We start from the raw sequence: 24,527 nt of genomic DNA, 5'->3' as shown, positions 1-24,527 counted from the left end.
AAACTCGGTGGTGACGCAAGAAGTCACGTGACGACTTAAGCTCCATTGCTGTGTCATATGCACCTGTGGTTTAACCTGCTACTGCGTTTTACCTTGATCTCAATTGCTGTGTCTTCAAGGAAATTCAAATCACCCACTAGAGGGTGCATTTCATGCGTGTTAGTCTAATCTCGGAAAGGACATGGTTTTAGACTAAACCATAGTTTGCAGGATAGCAAGATATGACGGCTTACGCTTCATAAACCGACACATACACACACTGTTGGCTAGTTTGGACTTATTACACAGTAGGCTACAATAAAGGCTACAAGATAGCAGTTGCTTAAGTTGGCAAATGTCCAACTAAAAATGTACAAAGAACGAATAGGCCTATTCCTAAAATAGCCTAACGCACGGTAGATTGTACCATCAACCCTCGATTATGGTCTTTATTTAGGCTACTTAGGCTGCGCAAAGCATTTATTTGAGGCAGACTTCCAGGCAGGAACTTTTGTTATGTGCGTTTTATTGTGAGACCAGAGAGACATGCGTTTTGTTAGCGGCACCGGTAGGCTATTAAAAGCAGTAGTTTTCAGTTTAGTTTGGGGTTTAATTTACTTTTGGACTGTTTGGTGATGTTGCTAAATGTAGAGACTGATGGGCACTGAAATATTATTATATTTGAAGGTTCACTATTACGTTTCATGTCGTTGAAGGGGATTTCCACCCGCTGTTTGCGGGAGGCGCTTTCATTCATTCAATGACTGAATAGAATAGAATAGAATAGAATAGAATAGAATACAATAGAATACAATAGAATACAATAGGTACTTTTTTGATATCGTGAGAGAACCAACCAACCAGCGGCGCTCGGGGTGCAGATTTGAAAACGTCTGCCCCTATCCGACACACTAACATGCATTTCACAGGCATTAAAGACAGATGCATTTTGCCTGGTGTAGGCCTGTTTAGGCTGACAAAATACGTAGCCTAGTCCCACATCGATTCGTAAAGGCTGGAATGCGCACGGAGCCATGGAATGTGGGTTTAGTGCCCAGCATAATTTGTCCATAGTTGGGCTAAAGTGTGGCGATTAATAGGCTTATTTTTGCTCCTCCGTGTAATGTTCTATTTAATTCGTGACAATTGATTGATTGATTGATTTAATGTTATAAATAGCATAGCCTACTGGATAAGATTTCAGATTCAGATTTCCACAAAAGTAGCCTAGACTATTTCATGATATATTTCAACATTATTTGCGTTTTATTAAAATGTAGGCTACTTTACATTTCCAAAGTGTTTTGGCACTTAGAGCGCATTTAGCCACAAGAGTCATAAAAAGTATCCCGTCAAAATCCTAAAATGCGTTAAGACTGTTGAATTACGACTGCATCTGCTGGGGTAAAACTCAAAACAGCGTACTTCCGGCTTCCAGGCAGTTTAACCCCAGTTTAACTAGGAACCAGCTGATCCTGTCTCATTTCTGACACAGCAATCACGTTAAACTTTGTGCGCAGCTGCGTGTTAAACTCCAAAACCTCCGTTTTAAGGAGCACGGTTTTAAATCGTAGCACAGCTAGCGCAATGCTAACTGACAGAGCAATTGGCCCACAGTATCTAGACTATCTAGACATATCGAGGCTGCACAAAGCCTTACCTCAGGGTATTAAGCTAAGTGGTACTACGATAGCAGTTATGTGATACATTTGTAAAACTAGACTTTCATCTCAGATCTGTGCGCGTTCTTCGTATGACAGCATACATAGATTTAAGCGCAACGCTAACCACTAATCGTGTTTCGTAGGATACCCCACAGGTAGGTACCCCACAAGCCGAACTCTGCAGAAGAAGTTCTCCCGTCTTGGGCAGACTGCCTGCGTTGCATGTGAAATGTCTTTATCCCAGTACAGTGGCATATATTTCAGAATGTCATACAAATATACTTTCATGGGTTTTATTTTTTTCAAACGCCAAAAGATCGCGTAGCTCACGTTTACAGCGTCATTATAGTATTGCCTACTGCTTTACAGAATTGATATGCTAATTCAATTGTTTAGGTGGTAGGTAATAGCCATATGTCGTCAATATTATAATATGAAGCATCTATAGATGCATCTGCAAAGTAGAAAAGTCAATTTGCATTATAGCCTAAGGCAGGATCACCAGAAAAAAAATAAACAAACATGACTTTCAGTATCAGTCTATCAGTCTACAGTTATTAGGCTAAGTAGCCTAAAATATGATTTTGTCTGTCTAATCATGTATCTTGTAGCGAAGCTACTAGTTTAACTACATTTTCTGGTTTTCCTGAAATTTTGTGTCGCGGTACATTTACAGATGGTACGGGTTGAGAATGCTCCTTTCTTTCCCGCACATCGGGACTCCCGAAGCATCGGGACTTTAATTAAAACTGCAACCGCAAGGGGGCAACATAAGACCGCCTTAATAAAATGAAGGTTCGGCTCATACCGGAAAACACGGAAAAACCCGAAGACACCGCGCTGGTGACAAGCGGAGAAAAGAGACATCACGCTCGGTATGTCAGATTGCAGTTTCAGAGTTTTCGAATGTTTTACAGCGTACCTCACAGCTGGCTCTCTCACTCGACGTAGCCTATAACTCAGTCAGTCCAGCAGAGATGCCAGAGCAACGTTTTGGTCAATGGAGAGGGAGAGAAATGCTCCGCATATCCGTCTCATTTAATCCGTCTCATTTAATCATTAAAATGAAGGTGATGACTGGCGAAATTATAATCAAACGACGTTTCAATAAACCATTGTTGAAATTAATGAAAATGGTTTTAGAAGCCTTCAATTCAACCTGAAAGACTCGATATAGGCAACCTTAGATTAATTCATTAATTCATTACGGTTACAAGACCGCATTTCCGTGAATAGGCTATTATTGTCAAGGCGAAGACGAAAGAGATGGACAAGATGGACATTTAGGCTACATTTATGCTAGGAATACTTAGAAATGTGTAGGCCTATAGGCTATTTTAAAACGGAGGCATGTTCATTTTAACCGGCGACGCTGGGTAGCTTACCCAGCACTTTATCACAGATTTTGTCCCCACCACTTTTGACAACTGAAAATAAAATGTATTTAACAGAAATATCTTTAATAGGCCTACATGCCTATCATGTCACTTTACTTATAACCGTAGGGTACATGCATGGAGAAGATCGCGCATTTTGTAACATTGTAACAATGGATGGTCAGATATGCGATAGGGCAGTGAGGGTGATTCATTGTAACCATCGACTAGTAGGCCTAGCTCCGCAAAAGAAGTTTCTAGCAACTTAGAATATATGGATCTCGTTATGCATGTTCATGTTGATTCAGAGATAGACATAGACTACCGTGGGCTACTGTGCGTCAATATAACAGCATTTTATCATGTGGTGAATTAATGACTAACGTCAGTTTAACATGTCAGAACTTTTGATCGGCGTTTCAACTGCATGCCGCGAATAAATGAACTCGACTGACTGAATCCTTTATATTTATAGGCTAAGTGCGAGGAAATTGACACTCGAACTGTGGCGTAACTGGTTGAGGCATCTTAATCATACGTCAGCGACCGGGGTTCAAAACTTACTCTACGAACCTCCGGAACCCATTAAGACAAGAGGCATTATTTTATTAAAAAGTTTTGCGATTTTTTTATGATTGCGATGTCTGCTGAAAGGAAAAGTTAATATGTGAATTCGTGGTTCAGCGCACACACACACACACACACACACACACACACATTTTTACATTTACATAATAGGGCTCGGGCACACGTCTTGCATTCTAGGAATATCGCCGCCATTTGGTAGCGCACTGAACGTAATATCCATTCATTCAGATGCACAAGACAAGAAGCAGCAATATAGTAGCGATTTATTCTTTTCCTCTTGCGATCGTGGGTTGCACTGTTACACCCCACTACACAGCAACATACTACCAAGAAGGCAAAAACTAAGTAAGAGGAACACACTAAAAGGCGGGAGTAAATCCATAGTAATCCATAGTAAACTAAGGAGTGAAGTTGCCAATGTGGCTGTGCCCGCGAAGTTTTGATGTCATGATCCCGAGCCCTAGTGTCAGGAAGTGTCTGTCGAGAGAGAGGGGGGAGGGAGGCAATCGTCCTCAATGCCGCATATAGGTAGGCTATAATGTCTAGTGAACTGGTTAGACAAGTGTGGGGGAGGGGGAATGATCGCACAAGACAATTGCTCTTCATGAAATGGGTAGTCTCACAGACGTTGTCGATGTTTAAACGTAGCCTACTACATCACTTGCGAAATCGGACGTGGCACATAGAATTATTAGGCTACTGGATTTAATATAGCATAGACTTTGTTCATCCTATATTAGCCTATATTAAAATGTAATGTGCTGCGGGGAAGCATTGGGGAAGTCAGTTTAAGTTGTCCTGTAACAATTTGCCTCTTATTATAATCAAGAGTATGCAGCCACTACGCACATAATAGTCTAGGTTACGGGCGGATGCGAGCAACCCCATGCAAAAGAAGGCCTTAAGTTAACGGACTGAAGGCCTGTTTACATGTCAAACATGCATTAAATCTAAGAAACGAAAAAAACAAATATCATGTATTGTGTCGTAAACAGTTAATGACTTCGTGGCCACTATGCGCAACTGCATCGCGCAGTGAGTTGAAGGATAGGAGGACCGACACTTATTAACACAAAGCGTTGTAAAGCACTAACAACCACCCCTCAAGGTTCATTGTCCATAAGTCCAAACAATAAGTATAAAAATCCGACAATCCAAAACGATAACGAGATCTCCCAGAAACGAAAAACAAGTTTGTTGAGTAGCCTAGTCCTTCCAACAATCTCAGCTTTTGCGTTTGTTAGATAAAAGGCATTCTGTCCTGCTGTATTCCAATGAGAAAAAATCATCCACAAGGTAGGCTAAGGGTCACGGTAATGCAGCATGCAGGAATCTATATACGCACAAAACGAATGAATGGGTTATATCGGCCAAAACGAATGAATGGGTTGGGAGAGTCGTCTGGCTGTGTCAGCAGACTGCAGTCGGTCTCGAGGGGTTAAATAGCGCACGTACTTGAATTTTAATCTGAAGAAGACCACACGAAAATAAAATCAAATCGAAAAAGAAGGATTTCAAGTGTGCGAACCTTTTTCAATTTTTCTATGATTTAGCCTATACTCTTGTTCTGCACCTTGACCGGGGATGTGCACAAACTTTTTTACTACACTTGAATTTTAAACCAACTCAGCCTATATCCTATAGCCATACTTTAATAATCAGATGTTATGCTCATTTTTGTAGGCTACACCTCACCGGCAAGCACGCACGCAAATGCTGCTTTTGCACATCTACAATATTGGCCAGGCTATATAGAATAGGCTTTTAGGACTGTATTTTGCCTTCGTGCAACTTTAGTTGTGCTCAATCTAAATTATTGTCAGTAAGGATAGGTCATATTACCAAATGACGAACCTCGAAAATTATTTAGGATATAGAGCCGTGTCCATTACGCATGCAGTTATTTTTTAGGCTATTGTTTTATTTGAGTGTTTTTGTCTACCATGGCAAACATAGTTGAAACGTTCGCTCTAAACTTATGTATTTCCAATCGGCTTTCACAAAACCGATGAGGTCCAGATCTCAGTGGCCTCATAGCTGCCTACAGCCATGCATAGTAGCCTAAGCCTAATGATAGCCTAATAGTTATGACATTAATAGCCTATTAATGACCTCATGTCGGAATGGCACGTTGTTTGAAAAAAAAAAGTTAAATAGGCCTAGGCCTACCGCCGAGTGGGGATATGTCGGAATGAACAGCGGATACCAGCTGGGTTGTAAAACATTACTGTATTCGTTGATCTTATCGATGCAGTCCTTGCGGCCACTTCTCCCCATCGTAGGAAACTTTCTGTTTAGTGTTGACAACACAAAGGCCTTCACGTTGTGTGGCAGTGCTTGCTTGCCCTTCGATCCATCCCAGTTGGTGGTTTTGCACCTGTCCCTGAGTTATAGTCTATATGAGTAAGCGCTTATGCTCTAACCGCATAATAAAAGAAGCACCTGCAGCAGTGCTTATGGCAAGGCTATTAACACCTGTCACTGAGCTATGGACAAGCAGTTATGCTCGAAAATTATCATAATAACAGACACACCTAATTGTATGGCTCTATGTTTAAACACATCAAATTAGCAAGCATTTCCGCAGCAACGTTTGCTTTCTTTTTCTGTCGGTCCGCGGTTGCTTGGTCAATTGCGCAGCAAATTATCAGATCACCGGACCTAATTTCTCGTTTCTCCGCATTTCCCCCAATACCATGGCGACAAAGAGAAATAAATATGATTTGACATTTAAGCTGATTGCTGACAAATTTGCCACACAATTCGGGAGAAGCAGCGGACAGGAACGCCACCACAAGCAAGCACTTCTAGCCCAAATTAACATGGCAACGTTGCCTATGACTAAAGTGTCTAAGTAGGCTAGTCCTACTAATATTACATTTGATTGGTAGCATGTTTGTAGCGCGCCAGTTTACCCATCCCCTACATCAAAACAGCTTAGAATCAATCAAAGAATCAGCTGTGTCGGCGTTAGGCTGTAGGCGATTTTCTATAACCATTTTCATTCATTTCAACAATGGTTCATTGAAACGTCGTTTGAATAATTTCGCCAGTCATCACCTTCATTGTAATGATTAAATGAGATTAAGGAGTCGACTATTGACGGATATGCGGTCTTCATCATTTTGAAATGCGGGATGAAACTTTCTGCCACCTGGTGGTTGTTTGGGTACATTGCCTTAGCCTCGAAAAAAATCGGCTTGACGGTCTGCGGGATCTCTTCGGGAGTCCCGCGGGAGAAGGTGCATTCTCAACCCGTACCCACTGTACGTCACGCCCTCTGCGACGAGGACTCATACTTCAAGTCAACCACGAAGCAGCCACCATCACGGAGAAGAGGAAGAGATCCAAAGCCTGGCTCCATTTCACTAAACGTGATGAAAATTCTGCCGTCTGCAACCAGTGTAGTATTGTTATCGTGTAAGGGTAGTAATACCAGCAATATGTCAAAATATCTGTCCGTGAAGCATGGGATTAAGCTCCAAGAGTTCCATGTGTTCGACAGCCTACGGAGGGGTGCTAATGTTGCCGGTCCAGGGCAAAAAAATTCTAGGTGCACTTGACGCTGCTCGTGTGAAAGCATACGTTTCCTTCACAAGTTTTAGTTGTAGACTATGCGTGCAACTTTACCAAACTGTATAGAAGTAACCCCCTCTCCTTGGCCCGCTCTCTCTCCCTCTCCCTCTCTCGTGCGCGCTCAATGGACACCCGCACCTCGACATGCACATTCACAATCGTGAAAGCAATGACGCATAGAAGACGACTAGCTAAATTATAATTAAATTCGGTTAGCATCATAGCATACCGCACACATTTGATTGAAACTCTTGCATTCAAGTTGACTGATCATCTCAATGTTTTCCAACTCTAAGACTCAAAAGGGCCTGTCCCAGCCTACCTTGAAACACACATGGGGAAACTGAACAGTCCAACCAGTAGACTATACTGCCCTACAAAGTAAGAAGGCAGTAACTGCGTTTTTGGTCTATTTTTTTTAATTATAATTTTCATAACATTCAACTTGTTATGAAGATTGATATTTACCAAAAATAAGTTAATGTTAAGTAACAAAACCTCCACATGTCCAATAATTCACCTACAACTACTTAGACTGGACAGCAGGATAACTTTAAGGTCATTTTTTTCTGTTTTTTCAGTTGGCAGTTACTGCCTTTTTGCTTTGTAGGGCAGTATAAGCTAGCCAACTATGCTACTTTGTTTACAATTTGAGGCTTCAAACCGACAGCTGAATTAAAGAGGCAGAGTTGTAATATGAATAGTCATGAATGTCATGAATATCATAAATGTCAGTATAGAATATATAAAGAATTATATTATATACATACTGTATAAATCTTTGTAATTCTTTATAAAGAATATGTATATTCCTAATTGTGTTTCAAATAAAGTAAGCTTTTTCTACGCCCTATTGTTAAAAAATCATTCACATTATATGAATGCCGTTTTTCTAGGCTGATTTGACACGAAACTACACTCTCATCTGGCATAATAATCAAGGCAAGTTGCAAACGTACCATGGGCGCAGTGATATCACGCACTACTTCCTGCTTGTTGACTATGGGGATTATTTTCAGATATCATTGCGCCCATGGTACGTTTGCAACTTGCCTTGATTATTACGCCAGATGAGAGTGTAGTTCCGTGTCAAATCAGCCTAGAAAAACGGCAGGTTTCATTTTCAGTTGGTCTTATTGCACTTTCTAATTTGAGAAGAGACACGTTTTAAATGGGAAAATTACCAGAAATCTTAGTCACTTGTAAGCATGATGCTAGCAGGCGAGAAGCTAACGGTCTAATCCGATTCAATGATCTATGCTAGTGTGCAAATCGGACTTTGTTGTTGTAGTAGGGTGGTAGAATACATGCTAAGGTAGCAAACTAGCACAAAATCTCGAAATTGACCGGAGGTCACAAAAACAATGTTTTCAACTGCCGTGTCTCGCCTTAAAGGCGATGCAATGAAAAATGTGGGTGCACCTACATTTTTTGGAAATCGATAAGAGAATTGATAAGGAATTGGATTGATAGGCAGAATCAATAATGCCATCGATATTTATGGTAACACTTTACTTGACGGTTTACTTTGACAAGTTTTTGACGTTTTGTCTTCCACATTCATGAAAGGGTTGGTATGAATGTTGAGTCATGCTTCATGAAACAGTTATGAATGCTTCATGTGCAGTTCATGACAGCTGTTATGAATGTGTTATGAACGAACCCGTCAAGTGTTACCAAACAAACGTATCAATACCCATCCCTATGTGTGTGTGTGTGTGTAATTGTGGATCACAACACTTACTGGCTGCTAACTAGCTTCTCGCGGATGGTTGAGAAGTCCATGGGCTTCTTGATGACCTTGCGGTATCCAGGAACAGACTTCTGGTTGACAGGAGACAGGAAAGGCCAGGCGTCCTGGTGACGCTCCAGCTCTGCTAGTAACACCCTGCACACACACATACACACACACATACGCAAACAGTCAAGCAAACACATCCCTAGTGAAATCACTGATAGCCTGGATGAGTCCAGATTAACTCGAAATTTGAATTTCCTCTGCAGTCTGGAAAGGATACCATTGACATCCGTTTCCGAATTACCAAAAACCCCAGTATCCAATCACAATGGCATGCAATGGCTGTGGTGATGGCGACATGGTTAAACCGATATGTGCAAATATCTGGCTAGATCACTGATGCAGACTCATTCACACACCTGCACAGCCCCAGATCCCGGTTGTTGTCCCGGGCTGTCTTGGCGCGCTTCACACACACTGGACTCTCCTGTTTGGCGGTGGCCGGAGGTGGGGAGCTCTTCTTGGGATCCTTGGCCCCCTTTTTTGGCGGGGTGCTGGGCCCAGCTGTGGCCCCTGCTGAAGCCCCTGTGGCGATCACAGTGGTGACAGCGGCGACAGTAGTAGCAGCAGCAGCATCAGCAGCCTCCTCCTCGGTGGGCTTTGGCTGCTTGTTGTTGCTGTTGGTGTTGCGCTTGGCCCCCTCATTACTCTTCTTTGCTAGGGCTGGCGACTTGGTCTGCGGCTTTTTATTCTTATTGGGAGATGGGGTGCTGGCCTGAGACACAGACAATGAAGAGCTACTTTATTGTAAAACAACTCAATGGGGTGAATCCAGGTGGATGAGCTATCTGCTTTACCTCACAGAAGTGTGTCCGGTCTTCCTTCCTATAGATGAGACATCCTTTTTGTCTGGATGTTTGTGCTACTGTGTGTGTGTGTGTGTGTGTGTGTGTGTGTGTGTGTGTGTGTGTGTGTGTGCGCGTTACCTTGGTGATGCAGGCTGGGCAGTACCAGTCTCCCTCAGGGATATTAAAGATCTTGGGCTTGTGGCAGTAGGTGTGGCAGCCCTTGTCACAGCCATCACATAGCAGGAGCAGGTCATCATTATCTCCCTTTCTGCAGATCTGACAGTACTGCACACACACACACACAACCTGATTACGCATAATCTACATTGAACTGTGGTCTACAAAAGTATAATTTTGCCATAATGACAACAGCTGCAGTGCGACAAACAGCAACACATCTAGAAATTCTACTGGCCTTGCCTCTCCAATTCACTAGAATTGGACTGTTGTTGTTTGAAACAGCTGGAAGGGAAAGGGCACTTAACCTGCAAGTTTCAGTCAGATGAGAGCTACCGGAATTACAGTGAACATATTCACACCCTTTTTGAACAATCTAGCTGTGCCGACGAGAGGGGGCGGTCTACACTAATTCACTTAGTGCGAACAGCTGCACTTAATTTTCAATCAGCATAACAATAGAAGCTGTGGCTGAAGCGTCAGCGAAAGCATCAGCCTTCGTTTCAGCCGCCTTCATTTAAGACAAACGAGATCAAGACAAGCAAGTTTACCTGTGCAAGTTCACCGAGCTAGACGTTTGCTCCGGCCATCGCTGAAAACCACATCATGCAAAAAGGGGCAGACCTCACTAACCTCAAGCAACTCAAACAGTCCTCACCTACCAAAACTTCCTACTCCATGGGCTTATGGAACTGCCAATCTGTAGTCAACAAAACTGACTTCATTGCTGACCCCCAGAAACTTTTTTCAACTTTCAAATCGCTACTCAACCCTCAGCCACCTCCTCCTGCGTCCAACCTTACTGCGGATACCCTTGCCTCATTTTTTACAAAGTGGCAGCAATCAGCAGTCAATTCTCTCCATAAGACACGACAGGCTCATATATTAAACCCTCACAACCTCTGGTGGCTGCTGGAACATCTTTTTTAACATTTGCACCTCTCTCCGAGAGTGAGGTAGCTAGACTACTGACATGTAGGAGTCCTACCAAATGTGCGTTGGACCCTATACCTACAAGCCTGCTTCAGTCCATCAGCCCGACCATCACACCAGCTATCACACATGTGATCAATGCTTCCCTAACCTCCGGCACGTTCCCAGCAGCGTTCAGAATGGCCCAGGTTACACCTTTACTTAAGAAGCCTTCACTCAACCTGACTCAAGTTGAGAACTACCGTCCTGTCTCGCTCCTGCCTTTCCTATCCAAAGGTATAGAGCGAGCAGTTCTCTGAATTCCTCTCACAGAACAGTCTTCTGGATCCAAATCAATCTGGGTTCAAAAGCGGCCACTCCACTGAACCAGCTCTGCTGTCTGCAACAGAAGCCTTAAAGGAGGCCAGGATGACCGCTCGGTCATCAGTAATCATTCTGCTTGACTTATCGGCTGCCTTTGACATGGTAAATCATGGCACCCTTCCCTCTATACTCTCAAACATAGGCATCTCTGGCTCAGCTCTCTCCTGGTTTGAATCCTACCTCACAGGACGCTCGTTTAACCCTCATGTTGTCCTTGGGGTCAATTTGACCCCAAGCAATGTTTAACATCATAAAATATATGGTTCACTTTTTTGTTTTGTTTGATTCATGACTTGACTTGTTTCCAATGTCCTGTACAAATATTTGTTACATTGGTGTTCTTGGGGTCAATTTGACCCCATTTTTATGGAACATGAGGTAAATGAATATTTGACACATTATGGATATTATTATTGTTATAGTATGAGAACATGCAGTTATTATCATTAAAACATATACAAGTACATATTACATATTGTTATTTTGGCAGGACTGAAAAAGTAAAAAAGACAATATTGCCAGCCAGGGTTCCAGGGTTCATAAAGGGATGTGGGGGGGGGGGGGGGGGGTGGGATTGTTTTGTAGGGCTTTTGATGGTGGTTATTACACTCTTGTTAAGTACCTACCACAAAAAAAAAAAAAAAAGAGTAACAATATGAATTATGATCATTTTTGAGGGTTTATTTAGTTGGGGTCAAATTGACCCCAAGGACAACGAATGTCGGTAAGATTTGAGGATAAATGAGGGTCAATGTATCATGGCTTGGACAGCTGTCCGCACTTCACTTCCTCTCCACAGGGGTTCCCCAGGGCTCAGTGCTGAGCCCCCTTCTCTTTGCTATCTACACTACCTCCTTGGGACAGATCATCTATTCGCATGGCTTCTCATACCTCTGCTATGCAGATGACAAACAGCTTTATCTGTCCTTTCCACCTGATGACCCCTTGGTCGTGACACGAATCTCAGATTGCCTCTTATACAGATGGTACGGGTTGAGAATGCTCCTTTCTTTGCCGCACATCGGGAATCCCGAAGGTTCGGGACTTTGTAATTAAAACTGAAACCGCAAGGGGGCAACATAAGACCGCCCTAATAATATGAAGGTTTGGCTCATGCCGGAAAACCCGGAAAAACCCGAAGACACCGCGCTGGTGACAAGCGGAGAAAAGAGACATGACGCTCGGCATGTTAGATTGCAGTTGCAGAGTTTTCGAATGTTTTACAGCCTACCTCACAGCTCTCTCACTCGACGTAGCCTATAACTCAGTCAGTCCAGCAGAGATGCCAGAGCAACATTTTGGTCAATGGAGAGGGAGAGAAATGCTCCGCATATCCGTCTCATTTAATCCGTCTCATTTAATCATTAAAATGAAGGTGATGACTGGCGAAATTAATCAAACAACGTTTCAATAAACCATTGTTGAAATTAATGAAAATGGTTTTAGAAAATCGCCTATAGGCCTATGAGAAGGAAATCAATTCAACCTGAAAGACTCGATAGGCAACCTTAGATTAATTCATTACGGTTACAAGACCGCATTTCCGTGAATAGGCTATTATTGTCAAGGCGAGGATGAAAGAGATGGACAAGATGGACATTTAGGCTACATTTACAGTGAGGAGAAAATGTATTTGATACCATGCTAAAGTTTCCTAAAAAGAGGAATATAAAATCATCATTTGACAATTGATCTTATTGCCTTAATTCAAAAAATGAGTAAAAATAAAACCGCTAAGGACACCAATTTTCTTTGTGATTGAAGAACGTATCGTAAATAAATAAATGTTCTTCCTAAATGCTAGGGGGAAGGAAGTATTTGACCCCCTATGTAACCCTATGGGAATTAAGCACATAGGGTTAACATAGGGGCAGGCAGTTTTTTATTTTTAAAGGCCAGCTATTTCATGGATCCAGGATATTATGCATCCTGATAAAGTTCCCTTGGCTTTTGGAATTAAAATAGCCCCACATCATCACATACCCTTCACCATATCTAGAGATTGGCATGGAGCTTTTTCCAGTAGGCCTATTAGCCTGTTTGATGCTCATTGAGCTCAATGCAAATCAAACAGGCTAATAGGCCTATTGGAAAAAGGACCATGCCAATCTCTAGCTATGGTGAAGGGTATATGATGATGTGGGGCTATTTTAATTCCAAAGGCCAAGGGAACTTTATCAGGATGCATAATATCCTGGGTCCATGAAATAGCTGGCCTTTAAAAAATAAAAATCTGCCTGGCTATGTTAACCCTATGTGTTAAATTCCCATAGGGTTACATAGGGGGTCAAATACTTCCTTCCCTTAGCATTTAAGGAAAACATTTATTTATTTACGAAACATTCTTCAATCACAAAGAAAATTGGTGTCCTTGGCGGTTTTATTTTTACTCATTTTTTTTAATTAAGGCATTAAGATCAATTGTCAAATGATGATTTTATATTCCTGTTTTAGCATGGTATCAAATACATATGCTCCTCACTGTATATGCTAGGAATACTTAGAAATGTGTACGCTATTTTAAAACGGAGGCATGTTCATTTTAACCGGCGACGCTGGGTAGGCTACATGTACCCAGCACTTATCACAGATTTTGACCCCACCACTTTTGACAACTGAAAATAAAATGTATTTAACAGAAATCTCTTTAATACATGCCTATGCTTGTCACTTTACTTATAACCGTAGGCTACATGCATGGAGAATCAGATATGAGATATGAGATAGATGGTCAGATGGTCAGATATGAGATAGGGCAGTGAGGGTGATTCATTGTAACCATCAACTAGTAGGCCTAGATCCGCAAAATACGTTTCTAGCAACTTATATGGATCTCGTTATGCATGTTCATGTTGATTCAGAGATAGGCATAGACTACCGTAGGCTACTGTGCGTCAAGGTATATGACAGCATTTTATCATGTGGTGAATTAATGACTAACGTCAGTTTAACATGTCAGAACTTTTGATCGGCGTTTCAAGTGCATGCCGCAAATAAATGAACTCGACTGACTGAATCCCTTATATTTGTTGGCAAGTGTTAAAATGTATGCTAAGCGCAATGGTAATAACTCTTGAACTGTGGCGCAACTGGTTGAGGCATCTATACCGCACGCCAGCGACCGGGGTTCAAAACCCACTTCACAAACCTCTCCTGAACCCATCAAGACGAAAGGCACTGTTTTATTAACAAAATGATTTTTTTGCGATTTTTTTTATGTTTGTGATGTCTGCTGAAAAGAAAAGTTAATATGTGAATTCGTGGTTCAGCGCACACACACACACAGTTTTACATTTACATAATAGGGCTCGGGCACACGTCTTGCATTCTAGGAATATTGCCGCCATTTGGTAGCGCACCGAACGTAATATCCATTCATTCAGATGCACAAGACAAGAAGCAGAAATATAGTAGTGATTTATTCTTTTCCTCTTGCGATCGTGGTTTGCACTGTTACACCCCACTACACAACAACATACGACCAAGAAGGCAAAAACTAAGTAACAGGAACACACTAATAGGCGGGAGTAAATCCATAGTAATCCATAGTAAACTAAGGAGTGAAGCTGCCAATATGGCTGTGCCCGCAAAGTTTTGATGTCATGATCCCGAGCCCTAGTGTCAGGCTCAAGTGTCTGTCGAGAGAGAGGGGGGAGGGAGGCAGTCGTCCTCAATAGACTTTGTTCATCCTATAGGCCTATTATATGCTTTTAAAATGTAATGTGCTGCGGGGAAGCATTGGGGAAGTCAGTTTAACCCTATGAGCCCTAAGCTGTTTTAAGGGCATTTTCACTAGAAGCATTTATCCTGGTCACTGTAAGTGCCATTCACACATGTTACATATTGTTTTTTTCAGCAGTCTAGGCTACCCAGATCTGCCACAATATCATGTATAAATACTTGCATTGATTTGATTTAGATTTTTAAATAATAAAAATGTAAAAAGCATACTATACAAATTCTTACATTTTGACGTGTATCTCACCACGGCAAGCTGACAGCTCAACATAACTTACATGGTTGTGTAGGCCTGACTGTCATGAAAATTACAATATAAAAACCATGGTGGAGGTATACTTTGGGGCTGAGCAATTTACAGAAATATGTGGTGTGTGCCTTCCAGAAATAAATGGCAATTTTTATTTAGTGATGAGAAATGACTTTTTGACACTTTTTGCGCTCCATATTTGTGACACCAGCTGATCTGACCTGACTTGTTTGCATGGTAGCACACATGACGTGCACAGATGATGATTCTCTATAATATTTTTTTACTGCATTGGAATGAACAAAGTAAAGGCAAAAAAGTGTTTATTTGTCAAACAAATATGGATGCAATATGAGTCTTGAATTGGATACCATACAGGAGTTTGCTAGGATCTCAAAACCGTATTATGAACGTGACTTGCCATAGAGAAACATGTTGGATTATGAACATACCGGTAGGCTATTATGCCACACAAAAACATGGGGTAAGTGGAGCTAAATGAAGTTATTATTTTGCTGTCACTTCGTCTGTTTTATGGCCTAGAAGGTTGTATTTGGTATCTGTGGATAGCTCTAAATCTCCTCTTTCATCTGACATGCGTGCCATATCGTTCTGATAGCGGTTTCATGAGTAAATCTAACGAGAGTCATGGTAGCCGAAGCTATATGACATTATGATTTCTTTGTCACTTCGTCTGGTTTCACAACACAAAAGGATCGATGTCTGTGCTCAATCTAAATTATTGTCAGCAAGGATAGGTCATATTACCAAATGGCGAACCTCGAAAATTATTTAGGATATAGAGCCGTGTCCATTACGCACTACAATTATTTTTTAGGCTATTGTTTTATTTGAGTGTTTTTGTCTACCATGGCAAACATAGAAACGTTCGCTCTAAACTTATGTATTTCCAATCGGCTTTCACAATCAGCTACAGCTGCGCCGATGATCACCATGAAAACTTGCAATGTCTATACAGAACTGCTTTCACTTCCCCGAGTCGCGAACGCAACATTCACAACAATATACCGATATTTAGCAAACACATGTATTTCCAGCTCTCAAAACCGATGAGGTCCAGATCTCAGTGGCCTCATAGCTGCCTACAGCCATGCATAGTAAGCCTAATGATAGCCTAATAGTTATGACATTAATAGCCTATTAATGACCTCATGTCGGAATGGCACGTTGTTTGAAAAAAAAAAAGTTAAATACCGCCGAGTGGGGATATGTCGGAATGAACAGCGGATACCAGCTGGGTTGTAAAACATTCAAAAACTCTGCAACTGCAATCTGACATGCCGAGCGTCTGTTCAATACGGAAGAAGACTTTATTACTTATTACTTAGCCGAAACGTGAAGAAAAAATACGAGGACTGACCATCTCGTTTCTCCGCGTTTCCCCCAATACCAAATTTGCCAAACACAATTCGGGAGAAGCAGCGGACAGGAGCGCCACCACAAGCAAGCACTTCTAGCCCAAATTAACATGGCAACGTTGCCTATGACTAAAGTGTCTAAGTAGGCTAGTCCTACTAATATTACATTTGATTGGTAGCATGTTTGTAGCGCGCCAGTTTACCCATCCCCTACATCAAAACAGCTTAGAATTAATCAAAGAATCAGCTGTGTCGGCGTTAGGCAGTAGGCAATTTTCTATAACCATTTTCATTCATTTCAACAATGGTTTATTGAAACGTCGTTTGATCAATTTCGCCAGTCATCACCTTCATTCTAATGATTAAATGAGATTTAGGAGTCGACTATTGACGGATATGCGGTCTTCATCATTAAATGTTGAAATGCGGGTTGAAACTTTCTGCCACCTGGTGGTTGTTTGGGTACATTGCCTTAGCCTCAAAAAAAATCGGCTTGACAGCCTGCGGGATCTCTTCGGGAGTCTCGCGGGAAAAGGTGCATTCTCAACCTGTACCCACTGTATCAGACATATCAACATGGATGAAGGCACACCACCTCCAGCTAAACCTCTCAAAAACAGAATTGCTGGTCCTCCCAGCCAAACCTACCATACATCATGACATCAACATCAAGATTGACTCCTTGTCTGTTGAACCTACCAGGACTGCAAGACATTTAGGAGTTGTTCTCAACAACCAACTAACCTTCTCCGATCATGTAGCCTCAGTAGCCAGGTCGTGCCATTACACACTATACAACATACGGAAAATCAGGTCCTACTTGATTCAAGATGCTACCTAACTCCTGGTACAGACAACAGCCATCTCACGACTTGACTACTGTAATGCCCTCCAGACAGGTCTTCTAGCCTGCACAGTGAAACCCCTTCAAATTATCCAGAATGCAGCGGCACGTTTGGTCTACAACCAACCTCATCCAGCTACACTGGCTCCCATTGGCCACCCGCATCAAATTCAAAACTCTAACACTTGCCTACAAAGTACTCTCCGGCTCTGGTCCCACCTACAGTGCCTATAGAACGTCATCATACCCCTTTGAAATAGCTACTTTTTTTGTCTTACATCCTGAAATCAAAACCCATTTAAAAAAAAAAAAATCTTTTTCCAGTTTTATTTACAAGTTTAGCTGTACAACATCAAAATAATGAAAATAAGACAGCAGTTCTGCCAAAAACACACACACACTCTTACACTTACCACTTTCATGATGGACCTCTCCCAGGCGATGGACTTCTGTAGCTGCTGCAGGCACATGGCCAGCTGGGAGGAGCTCCTGACCTCACTCAGGGCCTTCCTCCAGACCTTCAGACCCGGAGCCACCTCCTCCTCGCTGCCACACACACACACACACACACACACACACACACACACACACACACACACAAACACAAAGATTTGGGGCAGGATTAGAGACAAACTCATAACTTAAGAGTAGTATAATTGTGACAAAAATAAATATCTGTCTAGCCCCAGTATGATCCCATATGTATAAAGACAAACGATACAGTGTTTTACACAACAATGTAGAGCTTGACCAAAAGGAAGCACATACACTGTATAGTCTATGACAGTAAGGTGCCATCTGGTCACATACAAACACATGAAGATGCACACAAACTACAGGTGACACATGCCACACCAAGGCCCAGGAGTTGGCATACACAGAATGGGTGAAGTGTTGGAACGTTTATGCCAGCCGCCACCGTTGTGGAACGACAAGTTGACACACCATGCAGAGGCAACAAAAGAACACTCCAAGAGAGAGGTTAAATCCGAGCAGGCTCCCAAAAGTGCCACGTATACGCTAAACAGTTAGGCAGCCAGCCGCAGCAAGCGAGATGCAAAGCACTCTAAGAGAGACAAAAACACCAAATGGAAAGAAAGCCAACAAAATTAGCAGGTCTGAGGCCATCAAGAAACACAGCACCACCCTGTGTCTGACATTAAAGGATCAAGAAGACTTCATGAGATGAACGACTTTGCCTAGATTACTGAAGCATTCTATGTAGTATATACTCTATACCTGTTTGTCACTGAAGGACTGAGACAAAACTGATAGAATCCCATAGCATTACAGTTTCAATGATTCAATGATAGTAATATTAAGGCGAGACACTACAGTTGAATAGGGTAAAAATTTTAAATAATAGGTATCACCATGAAACTTCCTCAGTTGATTACTTACACAAGTATGAGAAAAAAATGTATTACAAGTTTTTGAAATGTGTATGTTTAATTATGCAAATGAGGCATTATCTCATTAAATATGCATGATTTTGCATATATTTCCGGTAGATAGATCTGAGCATATGATAAAGCCAGGTGCAAAATTATTGCATGTTGTTTACAAACAAGATTACAATAAAATTACAGAAGGATTTCAGGACATCTGCTTTCATTGCATAGGAAATCCAAATATACTGTCCATAGCCTTAAAAAAACGATTTTTGCCATGCTTTTTTGATTAACATGTCACATAAATCAGGCCAGGAATGATGTATTAACAAATCCCTCTGTAAATGTCTTCAGAATACTGTTAAGTGTATAACTGGAAAGTTTGGTGTAGATAGGTGCTACAGAGGCTGAGAAGTATCTAGCGGAAAATGACTCAAAACCGCAAATAACTAGTTTTGAGAAAACAGCCTTGAAACACAGCCAATGAGATTCGTTCTCAGCTTAGACTCGTCTTTGAACTTTCGCGATTGGTTGCCAATACAAAGGAAATGTCCATATTTGGATTGCACAGCGTTATGCAGGAGGAGCAGGGCTTTCCAACGGTGTGAGACACGATATGATTTGAATCACGGTCGCGGGAGTACATGACATTTTAGAATGGGAACTTTTGAGAAAATGTGGAGAAATACATAGGCGCGAGCACACAAAAGTTCGTGAAATAAACACCTAAATGTGCAAATCGGACTTTGTTGTTGTAGTAGGGTGGTAGAATACATGCTAAGGTAGCAAACTAGCACAAAATCTCGAAATTGACCGGAGGTCACAAAAACAATGTTTTCAACTGCCGTGTCTCGCCTTAAACATGGAAATACAGAAGCTTTATAATAGTAATTATTACATGTCCTCAGGAAATATATGTTTCACCAGTGAAGTGTCAGTATCCCTGCATGTGTTCATGGACACCTGCTGGACATTTTGCGCGTTTACGGCCATGTGCTGTTGTTTGTTTTGGGGTGGTGACTCCGCCCCCACCTGACATGCTTCACTCCCTGTTGTCACTGTCGGCCATTTTGGCCTTCTTCTGTGTTCTATCAGCCCCAGTTTGTCAAATTGTCCCAGCCTTTTGTCTGAGCATATCTTACCTCTGTGAACTACCCGCTTTTGCCTGTCTGCCAACCTGCCTGTTTGAACTCGCCGAATTGGATATTTGGACCTGACCCTTGCCTGTCTCTTGACTACTCTTTGGACTGCGGTCTGGTTTGTCAGTGTTTTTTTTGCCTGCTCAGTTTTGTGGCCTAGGGCCTGCATTTTTGTTCAGTTTTTCACTGTTTGACGGGATGTTCTTTGTTGGATTATATTTTGACTTTTTCTGTTGAATTAAAACTCTTGAACTTATTTCAGCATCTAGGTCCGAACTTCTTACAAAACCTGACATGAAGACAATCCAAACGAGTGGAATGCAAGACTAGATGATTGCTGATGAGGCAGAAGATGACCCCACTTGATACACTGACCACAGAGTGCTGCCATCACAGCTGAAGAGATAGAAGGAGAAAAGGAAAGAGTGCACGGGGTGGAGCACCACAAGCACTGCAAAATGAAAAACAAACAGCCTCCATGTGAGCCATGCACAGATTTGCTGCGGGAAACAACAACAAAAAGAGAGAAACTCCAACATAAAAGGAGGATGAAGGAATCTGAGGCCCTCAAGCATCAGCAGCAGCGCTTGAACTCCCTCAGCACAAGCAGCCGTGGCTGTCGGTGAAGAAGCTGTGCTCCAAACCAACGCCACAGCAAAAAAGAAACGACCAGCAGCGGAGGATAAAAAGAGGGAGGGAGAGATGCGCGTGAGCGAGTACAACGGACAGATGGACACGAGACGGGACTGCAGGGGGAGGACGGATGGGGACGGACAGGACGGACGGGACGGAATGACCTACCCTTCCCCGCGAGCGCCCGTGGAAAGTGCGGGGCCGGGCACCGTGACAGTGCCCACGTTATCCAGCTTGATCTGGATGGTACTGCCCAGCGGGCTCTGCAGGTACCTTCGTTCGATGTGGCACTCCAGTTCTGCCAGTCGGATCACGGCGATGTCCAGCGGGTTGTCCAGGTGCCGCTCGAGCGTGCTGCGTTCCCCACCGCCGCTGTTCCCACGCCCACCCTCGGATGGCGCCGCTGAGGGGCTCTTGTGCTCGTAGTACACCAGGTCTTCACGCTCCGACTGGATCTCCGGAAATATCCAGCCCTAGAGAGGGAGAGGGGGGGGGGGGAGAGGAAGACAACAAATCAATGGGATATGCAGATGAGCAGGGCTTCAAGGCTGGACAAGGCCATCTTTGGAAAATGTTTCAAAATGCCTACGTGTTTTGAAAAAAAAGCGTGCCACTAGCCTAGAGGCAACCATTTCGATGTGCTCTGATGAAGGCTATTAAACTGAAGAGCACTAGAAGGAGATCCAGTCTTATACCCTAGCAGTACTCCTTGACAATTGTTTAAGATCTGTAGAACCTGATAATGTAATAACTTCCCGATAATGTAATAAAGTGCATTTCCCAATAATGTAATAAACTTTTTACTGATAATGTAATAACGTATTGCATTAACGGGAGGTTATTACATTATCAGGTTAGCCTTCATTTCGCAGGTCCTGATAATGTAATAACTCCCCAATATTGTAATAAATTAACAGCAGACCACCCGTAACTGGGGCTCAAGTGGTGATACTATGTAGGCAACTCCAGCTGGAGAGCTCTAGCGCCACCAATAGGTCAAATTTGAACAGGCATGAATGTTTATTAACTTTTGACCTGTTCATCCATTCGGCCAAGCCGAATTCAATGTATATTTTATGTATTTTTCAGCCATATTGGATTTTCTGCCATCTTTGATTTTATCAAAAACCTTTAGAAGGCTTCTCTTGACACAAATGTTGTCTAATCTTTCCGAAATGTTGCCCAGATTATCTTTAGACCATGACACATGAATGCATTCAACATCTTCTTGAAATTCAAAGGCTTTTAGCTGTGACGGCCTATAAAACTTGCCGTAGATGGCCAAGGTTCAGGCCAAGCTGAGCAAATGTGTCAAACAGCTTTTTTTTTTTTAATTCAAAACTGTGACATCCATCCAAATACGACGCCATGGCCGCAAAACAGGAAGTAAGGCCATTTCTCAGCTATCCTTTAACATATCATAATCAAACATGGTACATAGATTCATGAGATCATCTGATACCACAACAAATGGTGACCTTTGACCTCCATTGGCACTGTATTTAAACTGTTTATTTAATTTAACACACAACAAAAGTAACTTATATCCAGAAAAGCCAGAAAAACTAGATGTACCGCAAAGCGATACACAATGACCGCCGCTCAGTCCTGCACATTCTCTCCGCAAATATCAAGCACACTTTTGTTTCCATTGCCTACTCCATCCCCTACTGCAACTTTTATGTATGTAAATGAGTGTGTGCATGTGTGCGCTTGCTTTTGTGTATGAGTGCTTCTCTGTCTATGAGTGTGTGTATTTTATGTGTCTCTATGTGTATATGTTCACTATGTTCTCTGCCGTCACTGTCACTCCAATATCAGATCACACACACACACACACACGCAGGCACACACTCACACACACACGCAGGCACAGTCACACACACACACACACACGCACACACTCACACACTCGCACACACACACTCACACACGCACACATACACACACATGCACACACACACACACAGGCACACACAGAGAGAGAGAGAGAGAAAGAGAGAACACACACAGAATACACACAGATAACACAGACCACACACACACAGACACAGAGAGAGAGAGAAAGAAAGAGAACACACACAGAATACACACAGAACATGCACATACAGTAGGTGTTGAAATGTGATGGCCGTTTCTCTAACGCTTTGCGTGATTCACGCCCTGCGTGAAATGTATTACAACGGTATTACAACTTACCGCCACGAGGTGGCAGAACAGTTCGCTGTAGTACTTTGGCGCTTTAGGACTCCTAATTGTTTTCACTAAAAGTAATTCACGAAGCATTTTAAGCCTAAAAGTAGCTCCTAAGCCTAGGACAGCTTAAAATAATTCGAGAGGACTCTAACTCACTAAGACCTATTCTTAAACCGCTTTTAGTGGCATTTCACGTCGCGATGTAGTGAAATTAACGTGCGGTTACAGGAGCTGTCATGCGAGGGAATATTGTGCATTGCAACTAAAGGCTGGCTTACATTGTACGATTTTGGTCTGTTTTAACAGTCGGCGACTAAATTTCCAAAATCGGGAGGAAATCATGGGAGTTGTACTGGAATCGCGGCGTGCTCCCGTCAACTAAATCATTAGTGTAAGGTGCCAATCTTAGCGAAGTCCGTCGGAGGCAGTCTTTTTCTAGTTTTGCCGTTACGACAATGTCAAACATGTTTGATATTATCGGAAGTCTTTTCAGTCGTGGCTCATGCAAATAGTGACGTGAACATTAAAGACCAATAGTGACCTCGCTCCAACACGAAACAGGAAGGGGCAAAATAGGCAACAGCTGTAGCTTATATAATTATTTGTTATTTCATTTCTTATAAATTATTAGTCTAATTATTCTACGTGACAGAACAGCTCTATATCTGTTAGGGATGTCACACATGAAACAATGCTGCAGAAATGCGAAAAAATGACTTTGATATGAGTAGGCTATCATGTGAGTTCCTGTTGATGATGACGTGTAGCCTATTGCACGATGGAAATAATTTGAAGGAAGCTAGCGGCAGTCTTGTAAATAGTGACCCCACAGTCTTTGCAAAATCCTAAACTGAGACTGGCCTGTGACTTGACTGTGACTAGAAACTCAATGAATTGTCTTTAGATGTGAGAGGGTCTGAGACGGTAGTCTTTCAAAAATCTTTTCCAAATCTTTGCAAAGTCTGTCAATGTAAGATAGGCTTAAGGGATGCAAAACACTCTGTAAAGCGCCATGAGACATGTGTAATGTTTTGGCGCTCTATAAGCGAAATTAAATTGAAATTGAAATTGAATAACGCCACCTACAATCAAAACAACCACTGCATGTAAACTGAATGTAACGTCTCATTGTAGGCCTAAATAAAATTCAATTGTTTCTGCTCTTTGCGAATGTAGGCTACGTACTTTCATACAGACTCAGTCAAAGCATGTTGCAAAGATACTGCTCCACTTTGTGTCCGCAACTGAGTGGCTCAATGGGTAGCGTTGCACACTGTGACATGAGGAATCGAGGTTCGATTAGGACTTAGGCTAAAGCGCTCTTGCTCGGTGTAGTGAAATGTAGGAGAATTTGTTATCATCTGATCTGACATGGAGAGAAAACACAAATGAGGAATACTAAAGCCAATTTATGTAGCCTATTTGTCTAATTCTCTGCACAGCACTGTCTAAGCTTTCAGCATTCACTGCTCTGGGGTGCGTTTCTAGAAAGCCTCAAATGCTAACTTGCATCGCAACCTTGGGAGTTTGCTCCGTCGTTCTTGCATTTGGTGTTTCTAGAAAAAGTAGTTCAAACTCAATCGCGAACAAGGACTGGGCAGTCGCACCTGTGGCGTACCTTGGGAGTTGCGGTTGGTGATGTCGTCAGTGTCAGGAGCGCTTAACCAAAAATCACCAAGTTGATGTTTTTCTCGTGACACAATGATTGCGCTATA

General features: G+C 42.3%; 1 protein-coding gene across 8 annotated transcripts in view; it reads right to left on the bottom strand.

The window, feature by feature from the left end:
* LOC134070816 (bromodomain adjacent to zinc finger domain protein 2B-like) overlaps positions 1-24,527 on the bottom strand; it is a 151,074-nt gene that overhangs the window by 5,032 nt on the left and 121,515 nt on the right. For 7 of the 8 annotated variants that reach the window (XM_062527267.1, XM_062527269.1, XM_062527270.1 and 4 more), the window contains 5 exons: positions 20,785-21,089; positions 17,867-17,999; positions 9,908-10,054; positions 9,341-9,696; positions 8,928-9,071 (listed from right to left, as the gene is read on the bottom strand). In XM_062527267.1, coding sequence (XP_062383251.1) covers positions 8,928-9,071; positions 9,341-9,696; positions 9,908-10,054; positions 17,867-17,999; positions 20,785-21,089 — 1,085 coding nt within the window. The remainder of the gene's footprint in view (positions 1-8,927; positions 9,072-9,340; positions 9,697-9,907; positions 10,055-17,866; positions 18,000-20,784; positions 21,090-24,527) is intronic. The other variant, XM_062527272.1, reaches the window with a different exon arrangement.

Source organism: Sardina pilchardus, chromosome 23 (assembly GCF_963854185.1).
Source record: "Sardina pilchardus chromosome 23, fSarPil1.1, whole genome shotgun sequence".
NCBI classification, from domain to species: domain Eukaryota; kingdom Metazoa; phylum Chordata; class Actinopteri; order Clupeiformes; family Clupeidae; genus Sardina; species Sardina pilchardus.
The sequence above is the reverse complement of the archived record's forward strand: the minus strand, read 5'-3'. Positions and strand labels throughout refer to the sequence as shown.